The sequence below is a fragment of the Nansenia antarctica genome, assembly GCF_963989245.1.
Source record: "Nansenia antarctica genome assembly, chromosome: 1".
Taxonomy (NCBI): Eukaryota; Metazoa; Chordata; class Actinopteri; order Argentiniformes; family Microstomatidae; genus Nansenia; species Nansenia antarctica.
This window is the reverse complement of record NC_137674.1, coordinates 66,644,700-66,663,178: the sequence shown is the minus strand read 5'-3', so window position 1 is coordinate 66,663,178 and position 18,479 is coordinate 66,644,700. Positions and strand designations below refer to the sequence as shown.

At 44.6% G+C, this 18,479-nt stretch overlaps 1 protein-coding gene across 3 annotated transcripts; it reads right to left on the bottom strand.

The window, feature by feature from the left end:
- Positions 1–3,113: 3,113 nt before the first annotated feature.
- meis2b (Meis homeobox 2b) lies at positions 3,114–18,043 on the bottom strand (the record flags this gene model as incomplete). 3 transcript variants are annotated; one of them, XM_080538847.1, is made up of 12 exons in its annotated part: positions 3,114–3,172; positions 3,293–3,382; positions 3,606–3,664; positions 4,807–4,883; positions 7,305–7,444; positions 12,118–12,232; positions 15,816–15,962; positions 16,138–16,188; positions 16,621–16,671; positions 16,892–17,033; positions 17,487–17,707; positions 18,026–18,043. In XM_080538847.1, 12 exons carry the CDS (start codon positions 18,041–18,043, stop codon positions 3,114–3,116), a joined length of 1,170 nt encoding a protein of 389 aa, XP_080394973.1. The 3 variants fall into 3 exon arrangements, with proteins under 3 accessions (XP_080394973.1, XP_080394974.1, XP_080394975.1); XM_080538848.1 differs by having other exon boundaries at positions 15,819–15,962; positions 18,026–18,037; XM_080538849.1 differs by having other exon boundaries at positions 15,825–15,962; positions 18,026–18,037.
- Between the last annotated feature and the right edge of the window lie 436 nt (positions 18,044–18,479).

Below are 18,479 nucleotides of genomic sequence, written 5' to 3'. Positions count from 1 at the left end.
TGTTCACTGACGTGGTGTAATGATCTCTTATGTAGGATAAAACTGGTTATACCCAATCATTGACGCAATATGAATTAAATAATTATAATAACAACAACAACAATAATATTATTATTATTATTATTATTATTAATAATAATTGATAGAAATCATATCAAGACTGTCAGGAATGAATACTAATGGCCAAAGCGTATTTCTTACAACAACAACAACAACAACAACCAAATGCTTGGATGAATAAATAGGAATATTTAGCTTTATTATATCTCATAATTGCACATTTGCCATTGGTCCACGAGTCTCTCATCTAATGTAATTCTACTCATCAATACAGACCAGATCGTTACTGGCTGACATTGATAAATGATCTCCAAAGTCGCCCACAGCATTTTTTGTTCTTCTCTGGTCTAAAACTCCCAGGCAATAGAGAGAGCAAACAAGAGAAACGAAAAAACATTGAACCATGCAGTAATAATGTAGAAATCTCCTTGATAACAACCATTCATCGACGAAATTATTTAATTCATAATTCTTTATTACGGTTTTGTCATTTTTCCTTTTTATTCTCTGTGTTGTCCAAGTCCAAATGTTTTATTTTGAAAATGTAATGCAGGCGTAAACATTTCCGGTAGTTTTTTTCTGTTGCTAACTGATCTTTTTTAATGCGACATTTGATTAAAAAAAGATTGGGAGTCGCTGTGAGATTCTCCCTGAATTTCAATAGGTCATCCATCATTCCTGTCAGCATCAATCGAATAAAAAGCAGCCACAGCATTTCGTCACATCGACCAAAACTGTAACGTGACCGGATGCATAAGTAGCCTCAAATACTGTATGTTATCGCAAAATATTTAAACAATAATACAAAAAAAACTGTATAGGCTATACATGCATGACAATGTGTCTCATCTCAAAATGTTTATATGACTCCCCTACCAAAGCAGTGTAGCCTAGTCAATTACATTTCCAATAAAACATAGTTTTGAAATGTTATTTTTTTACATTTCCGAAAACAACCGAACTTTGCCAGCGAATAGGCCTAAGAGAAGGCCCCTTGGAGGGAGAGATATACGGTATGTGCTGGAAAAAAAACTCGTTCAAAAGATCTGAGCTCATGTTTTAAAATTCGTTTTTATTTTGGTTTTTAGTGCAGAAACCCTTCCCTTCTTTCTGTGCTATAAAACTATCTTAACATTATCTAAATGAAAATCAGTCCAGGTTCTTCATCTTGCCAGTAGCCGACCACAAGCTCTCAGTGTTATAGTCCGATTTCAAAAGAACACAGAGCAATCCAAATGAAAACTGATAAAAAATGATATGAAATTGATTCAGTGCATGGGTCAATAAAAACACCTGGGCAACATTCATAATAATAAAGAGTGGGCGAGGTCGTAGATGGGTGGATCTGCAGCCATGGCAACTCAGAGACTGTCTCTCTTCCAGAGCACAGGGAGGGATCAGTAATAAACTCTCACACTATAAACTAGTGATCACAAGCGCAAACATGGACAGAACAATCAAATGAAAAGCACAAGTCTATACACCACAACAATTAAAGCTCTTAGAGTCTTCATCATCTTTTTAGATATTCCACAGTGGTTGTTTTAAAATCATGTGTATTCGTCATTGGAAGTATGTGTGTGTGTGTGTGTGTGTGTGTGTGTGTGTGTGTGTGTGTGTGTGTGTTTGTGTGTGTGTGTGTGTGTGTGTGTGTGTGTGTGGCAACGCATGTACAATATTTGTCAGTATATCTTGGGCAAAGACTAAAAGGTTCTTGTCCTCATGGTCCACCATTGTAGAAAAATAAATAAATAATTTAAAAAACAAAACAAAGACGTGTCAAAATGTCGAGGTCATATCAGCTTCCGTTGTTCATTTAGAAGTCCTGTTTTGTTTTGGAAGATTGGTCTTGATATATTGGGAACTTGTTCGGTCCTGGTCTCCTCTCCAGGAATGGGGTTAAAGGTCAATGTGGGCAGAGTCTGTGCAGGTGGGCATTCCCAGGGTGAGGGTGGTCCTCTGTGCTCCAGGGGGGCTGTGAGGTGGGCGTGGTCAGATGGGTACAGGTGTGACTGGGCTGTGTCACGCTTTCGTTGGACCACGCGGTCAGATGGAATCGTCCCTGAGCGAACCTGAGTGAGGCCTGGAACATCAATAACGCCATGTCAGCCTCAAACACACACACATCCTCGTGCACTGCAAATAAGTATATCTACAGATGTGAAACACGCATGACAGAGGCAGATATACAGCTCACACCAACATGGGACAGTACAGGTTCAGGCATGATAATTCATAGGGCCTCTGATAGATAAATGTTATGCCTCTGACGTCTTTCATGCATGGGACATAGCTCTATATTACTGAAAACAACCGGAGCCTCAGAGCTTTAGAGCTTTGGGTAAATTTACTGCCATCGTCAGCATATGGTCTCACCACAGATGAAATTAGGGATGAAAACATGTCTTCACATTGAGCTATTACAGTAACTGGTCATTCAATGAGAAATAATTGGATTCAATTGTATAAAAATGATATAGCCAGCATTTATTCAGACTGAGTGCATGATGTCTCTATGTGGCTCTTTTTTTTTTTTTCCGAGGAGGGGAGCGTCACTATCTGCTCTTTGGACTTCATTAGCAAAACCAGGGGAATTATCAGAAGGAAAGGGGGCTGTGTTGGTGGAATTGGCCCCAGTGAAAAGTGAGGCAAATGCGGCTCCTATTTACATATAAAGAGCTCTATTAATCAAGGTAAGTGTCATTATAGCGTGGCTCATTGAGCAGTGGAGTGTGGGTGTTAAATAAAATTCTCTGTGCTCCAGTGCCTCCGGCAGGCGATACGTCTTGATTTGTGAACTGTCAGCACAGCAGAGAGAGCTGATAGGGCTGGGGGGGGCTGGGGAGGGCTGGGGGAGTATTACCAGACTCTTAATCAGATTGGGCCCTGAGACCGAGAGTGAGGGAGAGAGAGAAAAATGGAGAAAGGGAGAGAGAAGGAGTGATGGAGAGAAATAGAGGATGGGGGCGAGTGGGGTGACTAATGTATATCTGAAGTGGAGAGAAGCTGCTGTACGTACTTCCCCATTCTGCAGGCTGGCCTCAGTGGAGGGTCTACATGTAGTGCCACTGCCCATCCATGCCCATGTTCATACCCATGCCCCCCATTGGTCCTGGAAGAGGAAAGAAACAGAAATAATCAAATCATTGAAAGGCTGTATACACATACTGGGAAAATACATGAATATACATAATGAACAGACTAACAGGACCAAACAGAGCAGACTGCTTACCGCCAGGGCGGATCCCCATGTGCTGCTGGCCGTCGAGTACAAAGCCACTCATAGGCTGGCCATCAGGACTGTACCCTGGCCCCTGGCTCACTGCAGGGATAGAGAACAGCCATCCGATAGAGGGATGAGATGGAGGGTACAGTCATGAGATAGAGGGTACAGTCATGAGATAGAGGGTACAGTCATGAGATGGAGGGTACAGTCATTACGAGGGTAAAGTCCATCTACAGTACAGTCATTCTCCCATTTACTTTCAAAACAAATACATGGTGAAATGCCTGGTGTAAGTACAGAAGACCAAGTGATGTTTTACCTGATCTGTTAGACTGGTCGATCATAGGCTGAACTATCCTCCGCCTGGCGTTGATGAACCTAGAGACAGAGAAACATCATATCTCTGTTAGGAGAAACATCATATCTCTGTTAGGAGAAACAGACTGTGCATAACCCTGTATCTAACCCAAGTTAGACAAAAACAGTTTATACAGAACCAATTATCTTCTTGCTTTTCTTCTAATCTCACTGAAATAGGACCCCAGTCAAAGCATTGAACATTCATATTAAAATATGATAATTTTCGATGACAATTTCAGAATTGGAATCCGCCATGTCTTTTGGGATTAGGGTAATAATCTGGTTTATTCTTATTGACGTGATCTGGGGTATTAGCAGGAAGTCACATAGCTTAAAATATCTATTGATTTGGGTTTAGCCTTAGCCTCAGGGTACGATAAGGCTAACCATTTTACCAATTCTTTTGCCGTAGATGTACCCAACGAATGGACAGCTAGGTGCTTTCGCCTGCTCTGATAAGTGCATTGGGGAGAGCCATGACTAAAACCCGTGGTCTTCTTAACTCCTGGGATTAGAGGTGCACGTCTCTGTAATTAGGTCTGTTGAAAACACTGATACACTCAAAGAAGATCCCACCACGGAATCTGGGAGGATTAATACATAGAGCCTCATGTCATCTCAATTAATCTAAACCTGACCCTGTGTAAGCTCTCAGTAAAATGATGCTTTAGATGACACACAGAACTGAACCTCCAGAAACTAAACCCTGGATCTGTTCACTTGCTTCTGTGATCATTTGATTGGACCCTAGTCCCCCCCCACCCCCACCCCCACCCCTCCCCGCCTCCCCAACTGGCTAAGCCATCTACAAAGGGGGCTGGGTGCCCGGCCTAAAGATGCTTTAATCCATCATGTCATACATGTAAAATGAGGCTGGGGGATTGAGGGGGGGAGGGAGGGAGGAAGGGGGGCACATCTCCCCTTTAATGTTCCAGAGCGTTCCAGACAGAGAAGATAGATGGAGTATAGCAGTTACATTTCAGCCCACAGAGCTCGGCTAAAGCATCTGCCTGTTCAGAAACCACGTCTATAGAGAATAGGATCCTTCAGTGAGTTGGCAGGAGGAGGTAAAATGGCTGCTAGTAAGCAGGGTAAGCAGGTTAAAGGTAATAGTAAGCAGAGTAAGAGTAGTGTAGTGTACAGTAGGTGCAGTTGCTCACCAGTTGTTCACTTGCAGGATGGTGAGGCCCGTGTCTTGTGCTAGCTGCTTCTTCTGTTCCTCTGAGGGGTACGGGTGCTGTGGTGGACAAAAGACATAAAGGCATAAAAACATTAGCGCTTAAGAGAAAAAAACAGCTTGCATTCATTTAGTCTTGAATCTTGAGACTTTGAGGCTTTTTACTTTACTTCGAAAAATAAATCCAAACTCAGGAAATGTAATCACGCCCTGTGACAGATCCATATACACAGTGACCCCCCTGTCAGCGTATAGACACCTCCATTCCTCTAGTTAGCATAAGCACAAGTGAAAAACCAAGACTGACCACTGCTTGGCCCTGAACACTTCTGGCTAAAAGCGCGTGGCATTGTTTGACATTATTTGACATTATTTGACATTACTTGACAAATGATCGGGTGAGACACAAAGGGATACAATGCGAGCCTTTGTTAGGGCCTGAATAGGGCCAGTCCCCTGTCTCCCTGTCCCCCTGTCCCCCTGTCCCCTGCCTCTCTGCTGGCTGTGTGACAGAGGGAGGAGGCTGGCAGATGGCAGACAGAGGTGACCCGTGTACTGGGTGCAGGGTTGCGGGCGTGCCCCCGTTTTGGCGCTGTCAGGGTGTGTGTGTGTGTGTGTGTGTGTGTGTGTGTGTCACCTCCTGTGGTCACCGGTGAGGGATGAGCTCCGAGCACTTCATTTTTAAACAGCCTTTCTTCAAACACACACACACACACACACACACCCACACACACACACACACCCACACACATCGAAACTATGGTGACAAAGCCCATTGTTGCCACAAGTGATCGTCATGGTCACCTCCCAGCTTGGTGGCTGACAGACTAATGACGGATGACTTACTGCTCCTCCCAACCCCCCTCCCCCCGACTTCCAAAATAAAAACCTCTGCCACTGTCAGTGCTTCAGACCAGAGTGTGGTTATATATGGTAATATGGTTTCATGTTGTGGTCTCATATTGTAGTGTTATGTTATTGTGGTACGGTGAGGGTTAGGGTTAGGGTTGTTATTGTGGTACAGTTACGGTTACGGTTAGGGTTAGTGTTAGGGTTGTTATTGTGGTACAGTTACGGTTAGGGTTATTGTTAGTGTTAGGGTTGTTATTGTGGTACAGTTAGGGTTAGGGTTAGATAGAGTTATTATGCTGCTGTTCCCAGGAGACTCCAGTGTCCACATTGCAACATGGCAACATTTCAAAATGCAACGTATTATTGTTCCCACTGATTCTACAGTGTTGTTACTTCTAGATTCTATATGGGGTTGTAACTGTGTACATGATCATGAACAGAGCTTCACACAGAGCTTCAATCACCATGTCGGGGCAGAGCATTAGCATTGTTTGCATGGAAACCAACCGTTTTGACCAGGCTAATAGGCTAATGGCTAATGGGCTAATGGGCTAACAATGAATAATATAATGAATCTAAACCTTTCACAGCTGGTTTCTCTTTAGCTTTTTAAACAGGATCTTTTGAGGTGCTCAGAATAGACCACAAAGGCTACAGGCTAAGACGATATACAGAGAGCTCCCTTCGACCCCAACCTCACACCACCACGTATGGTAAAGTCTGACAAAACATAATCCTGCTCCATTCACACCCTTCGTGGCCCATGAATGCTTGATCGCTTTGGTGTTGCAATGGGCCATTCAGAGGCCAAAGTCCCCTCACACACTTTTCAGAGGCACATCCTGCCGTGGTAAACACTTGTGCTCAACAAATTAGCCTGAAAGAGGACAGGGAACAGAGAGGGGATAATTCAATTAGCCTCCTTTTCTATCTGGAAAATCTAAAGGTAGCACTTTTTTAGAAGAAAGGGATTACTCTCTGTACAGGACCTTTGTGGCCCTTTCACTGAGCAAACAAATAAGGCATGAAAACATCTATGAAAACATCTAAGAGGCGAGAAAAGTAGAATACGTGAGGAGGAGGCAGCGGCGTCTTTTGCGCCGCAGATAAAAGGTGAAATTCTCCTCATGGGGATTCGCTCACCCTCCTTTTTTGCCGGACTTTGAAACGGTTCCTCCCGATGGTGAACAGAAGGTTGCACTCTGGGAAAGTCTGCGTCTGTTTTGTCAGACGTACTTCATTCCTGATTAAATTGGCGTCATTCCTAACAAGCCGGTATGATGGAGAGGCCAGCGTTGGACAACACGCTCCACTTGTTGTTATACAGCGTACTGTGCCTTTGCAGGAATGCTTGTTATTACTGTATTACAAGAAAAACACCACAGAGAAAAGCGTTCGGCGAAGGACTACAAAGGCACATCTCGATGCCCTTGTATTAAATGGTGACAGGAGTGTTGGGTGTAGTGAGGGAGTGTTGGGTGTAGAGAGGGAGTCTGAGGGAGTGTTGGGTGTAGAGAGGGAGTCTGAGGGAGTGTTGGGTGTAGAGAGGGAGTCTGAGGGAGTGTTGGGTGTAGTGAGCGAGGCAGACAGGAGTGTTGAGTGTAGTGATGGAGGTAAGGTTGCCTTTACCGTAAGGTGCTGGAAGAGCCAAGCCCGCATGATATTAGTGGCCACTTTGGGGAAGATGCCTCTCTTCTTCTGCCTCTTCTTGTCTTGGTCGTCCTCGTCTCCTGTGCCCGGCGATGCCAAGCTATTGTCTAGGCCATCTCCTGAGATCAAGTGAAAATGGAGAGAGGAGAAAAGGAGGAGAGGAAAGCTTTAATGTAGTCCCATCACCTCCCTTTTCCACAAACACATGATGAAAGGACCGCTGAGGTTTAGTTTGCATCACACGGCAACATACACGGCAACGATTCAGAATCGCACCTTGGCCTTTCTCCGCACTGCCTGGGTAATGAAGAGGAGTTTCTAGGGAGAGAGCTCAATAAAACCCCCAGCTATTAATTCAATCTGAGCTGCACATTTGACATGAAGTAATGACTGTAGGATCCGCATGCTTGACATAGAATAATGAACGTTGGAACGAACTGCAGCCTGACACAATGTGCAGCGTTCTTATTGATATGCTTTCTCTGTTTGATATAGACTAATGATTTGCTTAGGAAAAGAAAAGACAAGAAAAAAAACAACAACAATAAGACCCCCACAGTTTAGATATGAAAGCACAATAACAAACACCCTCCTTTTTTGAAGTTTAAGGCAGGGTGCTCATCTGGCTGTGGATGTGCACTAGGGCAGGACAGGGGGCTTCTATTGTTTTTTTTGTGGTGGTGGTGGTGGTGGGGTGGGGGGTGGGGGTTTCGCTGACCACCCCCGCACCACCCGACCCATGCCCTGCCCCCAAACCCTCCCTTCCAGACTGTCTGTGTTGGATTGTCTGTGACACACCACTGAGCAGGCTCTCCTGCTGCATTAGCATTAGCATTAGCATGCATCCTTGTTTGGTTTCAGTGGGAACCGCTCGCACGGATCAAGGGAGGAAGGCTGAGGCTTTAAGCTGAGACTCCCGCCGTTGCCCTTGTCCCTGGCAGCACAGGGGTGCTCTCTCTCTCTCTCTCTCTCTCTCTCTCTTTCTGTCCCTCTCTCTCTCTCTCTCTCTCTCTCTCTCTCTGTCTCTCTCCCTCTCTCCCATTAATTGTGCATCAGCAGAGATGATTTACTTTTAACAGTGGTGGTTATTCTTCGTGCCCTCGGGGCAGAGATGCCTTGAAAGCCTGCCTGCAGGGCGTGTGAATAATGCATCTGAGAGCCTCCTCCCCTGAGGCGGGACAGGAACCCTACTTTTCTTAAGATTCGCCCTGGCGTGTCTTTTTGTTTTTGGGGATGCATCAATCAAAGGGCGCCTATATGCGCCATATTCATGCATAAATATTTCAGCTAATGAATATTGACATTAAAAAGGATGAGTATGCGGGGTGGGGGGGTGGTGGGAGTGGGGGGGGTGGTGGGAGCTGGGACTGATGGTGTAATCCAAGTCAAGGACAGGGCATACTGTAGGCTTGGCCATATCTCTCTCCTTAGTTCATGCATGATGCTCTACTTTGTTTGTCCTCGATCTGATCTCTCTCTCTCTCTCTCTAACAGGACGGTTTTCTTTCATATAGTTTTGGTGGTTTTTATATGTTGGTTTGAACTTCTGGGAACATACAGGGAGAAAGGGAATGGGAGAAATGGGAGAAAGTGAAAAGCTTTCAGAGAGGACATTAATATCACACTGGCTGGGAGAAGTTTTTCAGAAAAGCTTTTGCGTCATGAAATGATAAATGATTCTGACTTACAATGGCATTAGTGATCAAAATGTAAGTCTTTCATCATTCATCTAGTGGTCAATATAAACATTTTATGGTCCTTATAATTTGTAACCCAGCAGTAATTTTTGGTGCTCCTGAATCAGATGAGAAAAAAAAGGAAAAGAAAAGAAGAAAGAAAGACAGAAGGAAAGAAAGAAAGAAGGAAAGAAAGAAAGAAAGAACGAAAAACTGAAAGAAAGAAAGAAAGAAAGAAAGAATGAAAGAAAGAATGAAAGAAAGAATGAAAGAAAGAAAGACAGAAAAAGGACAGAGAACTCACTCAGCCTAATTATATCTAAGGAGCACAACACCCCTCCTCCCATCCCCCCTCCTCTCCCCATCCCTTCTTTTTCTCTGCTCCAGAGAGGGAAGGCCGCAGGGCAGATCCTCCAGTACGCTAATCACTCCTGACTGTTCCCTGGCAACTCAGCCATCCAGCCAGTGTGACGGTGCACTCTCTCTCTCTCTCTCTCTCTCTCTCTGTCCTACCCGTGGAACGCTGCCTGGCCTTGCCCCCTCGCCTGCCTGCCTGCCTGCTCTCCGCCTCCGTGTCTCTGTGTGTCTGCACGCGTGACACAGAGGGGGGGGGGCGCCTTCTGCCGCAGGGAAGGCTGGAGTATCGCCCCAGGCGCTGTAGGGAAAACAGCACCCTAAGATACTATAAAGAAGAGGCATCTCTGGCCTTGGCTTCCTCCCTCCATCTCACTCTTTCTCTCTCTCCCTCTCTCTCTCTCTCTCTCTCTCTCTTCCTCCCTCCCTCCCCCATTCTCTATCATCAGCCACCATCAGAGCAGTTTTCAGTGGTCAGGTATACAGAGTAACTGGGACAACTAGATGAGGCAGAGAGGCATCAGATGATGACATGTCCACAAGACGGAGTGCAGCGTGGCGAGCAGAGCTGATTGCCGTGTCCCATCATGCATCAGTGATGCAGAGCCAGTGCAGCGTGCCTAATGAGCTCACCAGGACCCTGATCCATCACTAGTGAAACCTCTCAGCCCCCTCATCTTATTACCCATGATGCACACCGCTAAACGGAGCAGCCTGGAATGCTTCCAAGAGCAGGTGAATGCTAAGTGTGAGATGTTGATGTTGATGTTCTCTCAGGATCATGAATCGCGCCTGCAGCAATCCTATTGATCTTGAGTAGTGATCGCTAAAGGCCAGATTGAGATGAACACTTCTCCTCCTCGTGCCTCTCTGCTTGTTACGTCTAAGAACTCCCTTGTGACAGATTCGGGCATTGACGGGCATTAGCCTACAGTGTCATCGGACTGTGATGTCATCGGCATGTCTCCACTGCCAGTCCCAGATTCCATCCGATATACGGTGAATGCTCCAATCGACGAAGACAAAAGATGGCACTGCATCCTGTTCTTGCATTCCCTCTTTTAAACACTAGTGTACAGCAGCATTACAGCTCCCTTTGGCCCTTTTGTATTATTTTTGCCTTTGTCATGGACATTCCAAGTCCCCACCCCCTCAAAAAAACATTCCTAGGATAGCTCAGCCCCTTTTTAGCTCTTCCCATCTGAGCAGTCACCCTGGGGGAGGCCGTATCAAAGAGAGGCCTCTGCATATCACACAGCTTACAAGGAAACAACCAAAGACTATAAGCCATGGGTTAGCCACATGCTAACACAGCCACACACATAACTACACCACCGACCACATATCAACTACCTGTGGTTACTAAAGGCGGAAACCACAAGGCAGCCACTAAGTGCCCCCCATAAGATAAAACAGTAGTTTTCAAGGCTTTCATGAGGCCACAGAGGCATGACTAATGTCCATTAGACAATGGGAAACCCCCCCTTTTAGTAGCAGGTGCTTTGAAGAGCGTTGGTAATCTGCAGGCCAGGCCAGGGCTGCTGACGTAAGGTCCCCCTTCTTCCCTTCCTATGGTAAAAGTGTTTGCTTTACTCGTCTCCTTGAATGAGAAAGGGATGAAAACAAGGCAGTGAGGCCCCCAGGAGAAGCAGCAGGTAGGCATGCCACAGATCCTGGATCAGCAGTGAGGCTCTGATCATTCTAGGCTCCTCTCTTCCCTTTGTTACTCATACAGAAAGTGTTCTGTCCTTCCAGCCTGGCAGGAGGCATTCTGCCCCCCCCCCCTTCTTCTATGCATTCTCTCCCAGGTCAAAAGGGCATGGACCCTGGGTGTCCCCGCTGTTGTTTAAAAAAAGCCATCCAAAGGAAAAAGCCATTCACACCTTCCTCTCTCTCTCTCTCTCTCTCTCTCTCTCTCTCTCTCTCTCTCTCTCTCTCTCTCTCTCTCTCTCTCACTTCATGTCATCTACTAAATGGTTAGGACATACAATCGCATAAAGAAATCACACTCCCTATGATATTTCACATCACAGAACGGGGAAAAAAAACCTTCTGAGGTAAAAATCTGAGGAAGAGACTTAATCTGTGTTTCTGACTCTCCTTTCATCCCTTGAATTTCTCTTGTCTTGCAAAGCATCCTCCCATTGTTCCCATCAGCACCCTGGCCATTGATGCCTGATGGGCTGAGGGTGGAAAGTTGCTTTAAAGTCTATTCTATTTTTACTGAGGCCATCAGAGAGAAAAACAAAAACACGTCATAAAACCATTTACACCCTCCACTGAACTCATCACCAGACCAGATTAACAGCAGCAGGCATATGGGAGCAATCAAAGTACATCAGTTGTGGGTAACATAATGCATAACCAATGACAAGGAATAATACACATCAGTAAATCCATGGCATCACAGAGGCTAGGCTAATCACTATCAAACTATTAACATCTGCATCTAATTAAATACACAGGGATTAAACACCTCCATGGTCAGAGAGTATAATGTATTTGTATTTATCAAATTAACGTAAGTAAATGGGTTTGAATAATCACTTATCATTAAGACCTCGGGAAAGACTCAGATAGCTCCACAGCCCTAACCCTAACCCTAACCCACAGCTTACATAACCCTAACCCTAACCCTAACCCATAGCCTACATAACCCTAACCCTAACCCTAACCCTACATAATGATCATTGTTTTTGTATGAGGTCACCATTCAGGTCGTCTTTGATATGGATCTGCATGCGGGGAGATGTGTCTCTTACCCAGCTCACTGCTGTTGTCCCCACTCTGTGAGACGTGTCCCCCGCTGGAGGGGCCCGGCGTGCCCACTGAGGGGGTGGAGTGGGCGTCATCCAGGTCTCTCCAGGACGCGGGGTTCTGGGGTTCACAGAGGGTCCAACACATCCCCCCATTTACACCACACACCAGGAGAGGAGGCGGAGAAAAAGAGAGAGAGAGAGAGAGAGAGAGAGAGAGAGAGAGAGAGAGAGAGAGAGAGAGAGAGAGAAAACACATTAGAGAACAGAAGACAAGAGAGGAGCAGTGGACATCAATGTAATTCCTCCAACACACAACATCACCTCAGATCTAAACCTAAACCCAGAGGATAAAACACAGCACTAAGTGTTAACCATGGTGTCACTGAGAGAAGTGACCACAAACAAACCCATAACCCTCAAACCCCAAGTTACCATTTTTCTCAGAGGAGCCAAAAATAATCTAACAAAAACAGCTGTAGGCTAATATCCAACTGCTATAGCTAATATACAACTGCTAGCTATCGCTAGACTGGAAGCTGTGTAGAGCAGAGCGGCTCGGTAGGAGAGTTCCAGTAGCAGCGACTGAATTCACCGGTGTCTTGGTTGTTTCTGTTGCCCAGGACCCGGCAGAGACCCTATTTATTGGGCCACTGGGCATGGTACTCAGACAGCCTTAAGCTGAAGCCAAACAGCAGACCCCTCTTCAACCTCTTTGCGTCAGCTGTTTGCCGGATGGTGATCAGATGAAGAGCTCAGCGAATGACAAGAATAAGCACGGCAACAATGGCTCTGTGTGAATGAGGCCTCTCCACGATGAACCCCCTTTTTTCATCAGAACACACAGTAATTGCAATCTTTCTGTGTGCTGCCCCCCCATTCAAAGAGGTGCCATGTGTTTCCACTTTCATCAAGCCAGTGAAGGAGTTCTGTCTCACACCCCAGCTGTTAAGATTCAATTAATTATGATACAGTATCGTCTATCCCTTACGATATTGTCATGAAGCTCAGGTTCGTGTAAGGCAGTGAAGTTTAGAAGAGAAGGAGTAAGATGCCGAATACATTTCACCTGGAGAGACACAATGGAATCCACGGCAACAAAGCCTCGTCACTAAACAAATATCCCAACTGAAATGCCATTTGTTCAAACAAGTCGTCCCTAAACTAAGTCTTATCGCTTGAAAGCTGTGCATACAGCACAGTATATAAGCATGCTTCTTTCATGCTACATAGAGAAACTCACTTAGACTGATATATTTCACACGGGACCTCGTTCCTTAGTAATTGTGACGTTTTTTTTTTTTATGTTTTAGACCATAATAATCATTTTATTACCTCTCCTGCATCATTCTTTCTTTTCTTTTAATCCTTATCATCACAGCTTACGGCTTTGTGTGTGTGTGTGTGTGTGTGTGTGTGTGTGTGTGTGTGTGTGCGTGCATGCGTGTGTGCATGCGTGTGTGCATGCGTGTGTGCATGCGTGTGTGCGTGCATGTGTGTGTGTGTATGTGTATGTGTGTGTTTGTGTGCATGCGCGTGTGTGTGTGTGTGTATTGCGTGCATGCGTGCGTATGTGTGTATGTGCCAGCCTTCACAAATACCTACTAATGTACATACAGCTGTTAGTCCTCTCAACACGACCAGGCCCAATACACAGTGGTTAACATTCATGTACATCCTGTAGCTATGCATGTCATGTGTCTCTACACCCAGAGGAATGCAGCACATACTACATACATAATGCAGCGGGTGTTACTGTATCAGAAGAGGGGCGGGGGGGGGGGGGGGGGGGACGTCCTGTCAAATGAGCGAAATTGGAAAACGTTCACTCTTGTAAAGTGCATTTGTGTCAGAATCGCTGAATCAAGAGAATTCAGAAAACATCCAATTATATATATTGTTTGTACTGGTAAAAGCATCTGACTTATTTCCCGTATGTGGAATAGTTATTCTCTCACCGATACAATGTGAACAGGAGCATTATTGCTACAGCATGGGTTTAAAAAACTATTGCCACCTGAATTGGCTCCTTTCTAAATGTGACAGAGATGGGAGGAGGGTTGGGAATAGGAAAACCCAATGTTAGGGGAACACCATGGGACAAAGGACTGATAAAGACCCCCCTCTTTACCAACAACAATAATCCGATCGGTTCAGCTTTCAAGTGTAAATAAAACACACTGGTCTTTAGAGGGAGAGGCCAAACAAGATCCTGACAGCTGCACTCCTCACCACACAGAACTTCATCATCATCATCATCATCATCATCATCATCATCAAAACATCATTAGGATCAAAACATCATGAGTGAAAATTCACAATTTAAATTCTTAGTATGCATATTAAACACATCTGCGACATGTTTGTTTTCTTTTAAGTTATTTTGCCATTCTCTCTCTCTCTCTCTCTCTCTGGCTCTCTCTCTCTCTCTCTCTGAGTTACAGATGAAGATGAACCCTTCAGTTTTAAGAAGACATGAAGAAGCTCTATAAACCCTCCCTTAGTAGCCTAGTGGAGACACACCCTCCCTTAGTAGTGGACACACACACCCTCCCTTAGTAGCCTAGTAGACACACACACCCTACCTTAGTAGCCTAGTAGACATACACCCTCCCTTAGTAGTGGACACACACACCCTCCCTTAGTAGTGGACACACACACACACCCTCCCTTAGTAGTGGACACACACACACATCCTCCCTTAGTAGCCTAGACAAACACACTCTCCCTTAGTAGTGGACACACACACCCTCCCTTAGTAGTGGACACACACACACATCCTCCCTTGGTAGCCTAGTAGACACACACACTCTCCCTTAGTAGTGGACACACACACCCTCCCTTAGTAGCCTATAGACACACACCCTCCCTTAGTAGTGGACACACACATCCTCCCTTAGTAGTGGACACACACCCCCCCCCCCCCCTTAGTAGTGGACACACACCCCCTCCCTTAGTAGTGGACACACACATCCTCCCTTAGTAGTGGACACACACCCCCTCCCTTAGTAGCCTAGTAGACACACACGCCCTTCTTTAGTAGTGGACACACACACCCTCCCATAGTAGTCTAGTGGACACACACACCCTCCCTTAGTAGCCTAGTGGACACACACACCCTCCCTTAGTAGTGGACACACACACCCTCCCTTAGTAGTGGACACACGGCACCCTCCCTTAGTAGCCTAGTAGACACACACACCCTCCCTAGTGGACACACACACCCTTAGTAGTCTAGTCTAGTGGACACACACACACCCTCCCTCAGTAACCTATAGTGGAAACACACACACCCTCTGAAGGACTACACACAACCAAAAGGAAGAGAAAAAAACCAGAGGTAGAATAATTTGATCACACGATAACACATTCATAATAACCGACTGCTGATATTAGACAAAATTATTATTAATTTGTAGTTTTTTTTAAATAGAAAACTATTTGCAGTTGTTGCACTCAAATGATGCTGTACTATGAGGCTATTAAGAATGATAAGCCTATCCTACAGCCTATATTCACAAGTTCAACTGATTTCAATAGTACTATTCACAATTAATGCAAAAATCACGTTCTCTAGAAATAATGTTTATCTCATTGCCTACAGTAGGCTGTAAACATATATTGTATACGAAAACAAATATAATTGTTTTAGGACACATTTCAAATATAGCACCAAGATCTAATTTCAAAGCTAAGACACTCACGTGATCAGCAAGATTCGTGGCGGATCCTGTCAAGTCATCAAAGTCGGATTTGCAGCCGTCTCGGTCGTCTATGACCAAGTCAATGGGCATCTTTCCTTTCAAACAGCTGATGTACCGGTGGCAGAAGTTGTCGCAGAGCTCGTGCACCTATAGAAGTCGAATACAATGATTCTCATGAATGAGGGCAACAGCCTTGAATAATATGTGTAAATATGTGTTATGTCATTTTAAAACCGTGTGTCAATAAATGATGCTGCATGGGCAGTAACCGAAATTACGAAGAAAAGTAAAGCATCAAGTAAAACAAAATAGTGTTCTTTACCTTCTCTAATTCCAAAAGATGAAATCGTAATACTTGAATTGCTTGGATCATCTGGGAGAATAAGATACAAATCAGGACAAAGTGTTACTTGAGGTCTCCTTGGCATGATTCACTGCTCAACTATAGCCTGTAATTATATAATGCATTGCACACCAAAGGTTACTGCGATCCTTTTTAATAAGGTATGCTACAGTATATGTCATGACTTAGACCGTTGTCTTCTCTTATTCAAATAGATGCATTAGCACAGAAATGGTTCCTAGAGTCGCTGCTTTGGGGCAGCCCCGGGCAGACCTACTGCAGAGCAGCAGAATGGGGCTTTGACTATTATTCGTTTGTTTCCTGTTGCACCTTCAAAGGTCTACAGAACATTTTGTACTGTGCTCCAAACGAGGAAGCTACTCAAACAAGCCCAAATCACATGATTTATCATGGCTGTGCAAAAGCTGGTGCGTAAAAAAAGAACATAACACGCACACTTACCAAGTTATCCACCTCTGGATTTGATGAAAATAAAGGTTTCTCTGCACGTATCTACAAAACAAACAAAAAAAAAGTTGGCTACAATTGTAAATTATCTCAACCAATCAATCAATCATTCAATATATCAACCAAACCAGCAACATTAATGACATCTAAGAAAGAGAACAAAGTAGCCCACTAAACAATTACAAGGATAGGCCTTTTTTCAAGGATAGGATTTTATTTTTATTTTTTATTTTTTTGCAAATCGGTCCGTTCATTAATCCTGTACCTGTTTTGCAAAGACAGCGATGTCCTCGTTGAAGGAGTCTGAGGAACAGACGTCGCCGCCCGCCGCTCCGGGCTCCCTCGGCGTGCAGGTCGCCAACTCACACTTCTCAAACACCAGAGCAAGCAGTGGGAATAACGGATGACTGAGACAAGGAGACAAATAATACATAATTATTCCCACTAAAACGACCAGCATGAACAACCTATTTCTTACCATAAGATATACAGTATATATATAAGAAAATATAACTTTCAGCCCTAACAATTGGACAACATTTTGTCTACAGCGAACTGCATTAGGCCTAGGTATTCATTTTATTGCTCCGAGTCTGGCGGTTTCCCCCATAGGCTACCAGAGGTTACCCTAACCCTAACCCATCAAGTGTACCACACCAGGTTAGCGCCAAATCCTAACATCAGTGCGAGTAAAACGAATTATCGCCCACATCTCTCATTGAATTCGAGCAAACGGTGTCTCAAATTATATTTAGCTAAAAAATAAAAGAAGTGTTTGATAGTATTATTTTTGCCCCTCTAATAGTGTGGCTTAAAACCCAATTGGAACTCTAAAAAGAAAATCAGATGTAGATGCGCACCCATAGATTTGATCTTTGTCTCTTTTTAGTGCGTCGTTGACTGCGCCGCCCATGCCGGGCATGATGCTGTGGGGAGGGTGGGCTCCGTGGGCTCCATAGTGCTGTGTTGGATGTGGTCCGTGGTTCAGGTGGTGGACCTGCGGTAGCGGCCGAGGGGCATGAGGATCTCCATACATAGCCGCCACTCCGTCCATACCTCCATAGTGGGCAAGCTCATCGTACTAAAGGAAGATGAGAGTAGTGTGAGAAACTGTTGTGTTGTTGGAGTGCCGCTACTAGGAGTTTGCGGACATCAAAGCTCTCAAAATAGCACAGGAGAAAACAGTGTGTCAACATTCAAATCTCCCATGCCAGAAAAACATTGTTTTAAGTCTCACGCAGTATCTATGCGAGCAATTGTACCGATAGTATAGTAAACAGTCTGATTACTATAAAACAAAAGTAAACACAACATAGCCTGACACAATCGGAAAGAAGTACACTCAATAGGTTATCTTTAGGCTGTATTATATATATATATATAATATTGTAAGACTTACCCGTTGCGCCATCAGCATGTGCTGTAGTATTGGAGATGCAGGGGATAAAACTGTCTCAATCCGTAGAGGTGTTTCAGTGTGATGCTTTATACATCCAACTGGGAATTATAATCCGCACCACAGTGGCAGTAAAAACTAAACACTTATTTCAGCAGGAATTATAGCAACAATTTGAAAATCATCTCAAGTAAGAACCACTAACAACGCAGTTAAAAGTTCTCCAATATGCGCATCGACGTCCGGCTGTCAATCAGCGATACTGGTTGTCCAGGTAATCAATGTACAGTAGGTTGAGATTATTAGTTCCAGAAGGCAGAAGTCTATTTCTCTATTTCTCCAAAGCACTGTTTGTCCGTTTAGAAAGAAATATAATATCAAGGAAGGTCCGGTGATAAAAAATAAAATTAAAAAAGCCTATATCGGTGCGTCAGTCCGCGTGGTCATTCCGTCCCAG